Raw genomic sequence first — 4,170 nt, 5'->3', positions numbered from 1 at the left:
ATCAGCTGAGCGCGCGGCGCGTGTCACGTGGTGTGCGTGTCGAAGGTCACGGCGCGCTCACAATGGAGCTCTCCGAGTCTGTGCAGAAAGGCTTCCAGATGCTGGCGGATCCCGGCTCCTTCGACTCCAACGCCTTCACGCTTCTCCTCCGGGCGGCTTTCCAGAGCCTGCTGGACGCCCAGGCGGACGAGGCCGTGTTAGGTAAGCCGCTCGGCTCGGCTCGGAGCTGGATCCGCCGGGGTGGAGGGGCGCTCGAAGAAGAGGAGCCGGCGGAGCGAGAAGGGGAAAGCCCCGGGAAGAGGAAGTCTCCCGGCTTTGCCCTTCGCTCCGGACGGAGTGTTGGGGACGTGGCTCTGCTAGGACTCGGAGCAGACCCTGAGCATTGTTTTGGCCCCACTTGGCACCTGCATAGAGCCAGCTCCACGTTCCTGGCCCGGTTTCCCTCCCAGTCTCTTTGTTCTTTTGTAAAGCCCGTGTTCAAATCTTGTTTGTGGCCTAAACATCTAAGGTGTTTAGCCTTGTCTGAGGCTGCGGCTGTTTTGACAGTTGGGCTTCATCTGGGGAGCTCCCTGCAATTCAAGCTTCCAGGGCTAGGCTAGCAAAGGTTTAAAAGGGTCTGTTTCCGAAGTAATTACTAGGTCAGATAGTGTTGACATTTGCCAACTTAGAGCATACCTCAAGTTGCTGTGATCACTCCAGCGCTCTAGTTCAGCATGTTTTACTCAGGTTCTACACCTAGAACCTTAAACTATGATGCACAATACTTTGTTCCGCCCCAGTTACCAGGATGCGAGTGTCTTTTAAGCGATCTGGTCAGTGACTGCGGAGGTGCAGTGTCAGTCTGGATTTAAGACATATTTTAAGACAGATCGCTTTTAGATGATTTTCTTAAATATAAATATCCCAACAATTCAAATTTTTGTTTTTTTTCTGTAGTTTCATGAACTAAACACTTGTACAAAAAGTATGAAAGTGGAAGTTCTTTAAACGAAAATAGTAACCACCACCTGGGTTAATCTCAAAAAAAAAAAAAAAAAAAAAAAAAAAAAGGATGACTGTCAAACCCTGAAAGTACTACTATGATTTTGAAATTTGTATTTTGTATTCTGAACTCATGCCTTACCTTCTACCCCCTTGATGTGTTGTTCATGGAGCCAGTTACCCTAAGCTCGTCATTTTTAGGACGGAAGTTTATTCTAAAATTGACACCATGTAAAATATTTATCTTGTTTTTCCTTTGAATTTACCCCAGTGTTAGAATGACCATTGCATTGTAATATTTTCTCTGGGGGCTATAATATTTTTAATAGTAAAAATATTAAGGCAAAGTAAGTTAATTGAAACCAGTAATAGTAGAGTTCTTGATGTGTTCTTTTTATTGTTTTTCACTTGACCTTGTTGCTCATCTCATTTACTTATAATTATGACTGTCCTTATAGTTGAATTTTTTTTTATCTTGTTAAAGGGTTTTTAACCCCAAATTAAAATATTCTTTTTAGGAACATGACTATAAAGAATTTATTATCATAGGCATCACTGGAAGTTAATTTATTTTAGATCATCCAGACTTGAAACATATCGACCCAGTGGTTTTAAAACATTGTCATGCAGCAGCTGCAACTTACATACTAGAGGCAGGAAAGCACCGAGCTGACAAGTCAACTCTAAGGTACAGGATTTATTTAAATATCCATTTATTTTCAAATGCTACCTTTATGATTTCAATTTCAGTTTTAAAAATGGAGACAGAACTTTGGCTTTTTTCTTTTCTTCTAGCACTTACCTAGAAGACTGTAAATTTGACAGAGAGCGAATAGAACTGTTTTGCACGGAATATCAGGTTACTTTAAAATTTTTAATTAACAGTGACTATTTTTCTTTTACTCTATTTGTAAAGATCTGTTTTTTTTCTCTCTTTCTTTTTCCTCTCCAGAATAATAAGAATTCCCTAGAAATCCTACTGGGAAGGTAGGTACTGTGTAAGGTGTCAAGCTGAGGCACTTTTCACTTGCAGGTATGAATGGAGAGTGTTGGTGTGAAACAAGATCTTCGGGATCTTGACCCAAAGAAAAAGAGCCAAAGGGCACGTCAAACAATTGAAGTTAAGCTAATGTTTTTAAAGATAAAGTTTATTGAGATGATTTTCAAATGCTTTTTTACCATTCAGAATTTAAAAGTAAAGTTTAACGATGGTTTAAATTGAGAATGGATTAAAATGGAGTTGGGGGTGGAAAGTAGAGCCATTCTTAGTAAATAACTGAAAAGTTCTTTTGTAGAAACTATGTACAAAGTTATCATTGCATCTTTCAGCATAGGTAGATCTCTCCCTCATATAACGGATGTTTCTTGGCGCTTGGAATATCAGATAAAGGTAAAGTTTAACCAACTTCTCTAGGGCAGATCAGGGAACTTCTTAAAACACAGAGTTAAAGGCTGTTACGTGTTTGTTGTGTTATTTTAGACCAATCAACTTCATAAGATGCACAGACCTGCATATTTGGTGACCTTAAGTATACAGGTATTTATAGATAAGTCTTACCCAATAATGAAATGTGTAATGAAATTTATAATTTCATTGATTTAAATAAACAGCGTTTTTTGTTGCGTGTTTTTTTTCCCTGCCCTAGAACACTGACTCCCCATCCTACCCAGAGATTAGTTTTAGTTGCAGCATGGAACAATTACAGGTACAGTATTAGGATCTATAAATATGCCTGTCTTTATATAAATGTTTACTTGAGAGTTATACTCTTGGACAGTTCAAAATAAAATTAACCATCTGTCAGCAGATAATGAAGATTGGTTAAGGATTTAATGGGAAAGGGGCATCAAAAGTAGTATTTTAACATAGGCTTCACTGTTGAAATTAAGATGTTATTAATAGAGAATTGGTCTGTATTTGCTGTTTTTGCTGGTTAAAATAAACTTCTGTAGTGTTAGTGTAAATTTCTTCATGATGAGTTTGGTCCAATAAGATAAAGCAAAATTAAGACATGGCTTTGAAAATGTCTTTGCTTTCAGAAATTGAATTAAACTGTCAAAATTGGATTTTGAAACCGTGGTTTTAATGACTTTTTATAAAGGGGGAAGTATACATAACATTCTAAAACTGTTTTTATTGCCCATTTAAGACTGGGGAAATTCAAAACTACATTGATTAGTGGATATGGCAACGAATTTATTTCATAGCTCTTAAAAAATGAAGATCATTACTGGAAATTTAAGTGAAATTGAATTTTTCAAAGGCATCTTCTGCAGAGCCGTTTTAATGTAACTGTGAATCAAACTTTAAACTTTCAGAAAATGTATATACAGCATAACCTTTGTTAGATAACTTGAGAAAATTCAGATGTACCTGGGCGGTTAAGGATTCGGTTAGAAATCATGTTTCAGTGTGAGGGCAAATAACCGATTTGAACATGAGATATTTCTGAGGAAACGCTTCTTTTGACCGATAGTAGTTTGTCAAAGGTTAAAATCTTGTTGAATTTTAAACTTGTTTGGAAGATGTGTCCTGACTTTTTTTCTTGCATCTTTCTTGAACTTGGATACTTCTTTCCATGTTTTATCCTAAAAACGTGGTATTGTATACACGTCTTTTAGGACTTGGTGGGGAAACTTAAAGATGCTTCGAAAAGCCTGGAAAGAGCAACTCAGTTGTAACTTGGGGAAGTTAACGATCCGCCCGAGTGCAGAGGAGAACCAGAAACGCCTTGCCTTGAGCTGAACCACCGTTTGTGCGAGCTGGATGTTCTTTTCAGTAGAAAAGAATTTTCCTTTTGAATTTATACCATTCATCAATTTTGACACTTTAAAAAACACGTGTGAAAGGGTTAAGAGGGAAAGATACTGCCCAAGTACTGAATCGTTTAGTACTAACTGTCCATTTATTCTATTTTGATCTTTTTCAAGTCTTCTGAAAGGAAGTAGACAGTATTACACCCTGAATAAATAAGGTGTTGTTTTCCACAGAGTGATGATATTTTGTTTGGATCTGAATTCGTGTGTTAATTATTACTTTGTGTGAAGCTAGATAGGAGTAGTGTGAACTTTTAACGATAGCCTTTTCTCAGGATTAAAGTTAAACAAGGAGGAAGGGATGCGATACCCCCGGGTCTGTCGCAGAACCCAGCTTCGGGACTCTGGGGGCGGGGGCGGGCGCGGGCGCGT

General features: G+C 38.4%; 1 protein-coding gene across 2 annotated transcripts in view; it reads left to right on the top strand.

Moving 5' to 3' along the window:
- Positions 1–6: 6 nt before the first annotated feature.
- Positions 7–4,170, top strand: part of LOC105547669 (COMM domain-containing protein 3) — a 15,075-nt gene continuing 10,911 nt past the window's right edge. Inside the window, exons 1-8 of one of the 2 annotated variants that reach the window (XM_011991331.1) lie at positions 7–201; positions 1,558–1,669; positions 1,777–1,840; positions 1,934–1,968; positions 2,311–2,371; positions 2,462–2,518; positions 2,628–2,687; positions 3,604–3,971. In XM_011991331.1, the coding sequence (XP_011846721.1) occupies positions 63–201; positions 1,558–1,669; positions 1,777–1,840; positions 1,934–1,968; positions 2,311–2,371; positions 2,462–2,518; positions 2,628–2,687; positions 3,604–3,663 (588 nt within the window). In that variant the 5' untranslated portion in view covers positions 7–62 and the 3' untranslated portion in view covers positions 3,664–3,971. Of the gene's footprint in view, positions 202–1,557; positions 1,670–1,776; positions 1,841–1,933; positions 1,969–2,310; positions 2,372–2,461; positions 2,519–2,627; positions 2,688–3,603; positions 3,972–4,170 lie in introns of those variants that run through there. The other variant, XM_011991330.1, reaches the window with a different exon arrangement.

This window comes from Mandrillus leucophaeus, unplaced genomic scaffold, assembly GCF_000951045.1.
Source record: "Mandrillus leucophaeus isolate KB7577 unplaced genomic scaffold, Mleu.le_1.0 Scaffold394, whole genome shotgun sequence".
Classification (NCBI taxonomy): domain Eukaryota; kingdom Metazoa; phylum Chordata; class Mammalia; order Primates; family Cercopithecidae; genus Mandrillus; species Mandrillus leucophaeus.
The sequence above is the reverse complement of the archived record's forward strand: the minus strand, read 5'-3'. Positions and strand labels throughout refer to the sequence as shown.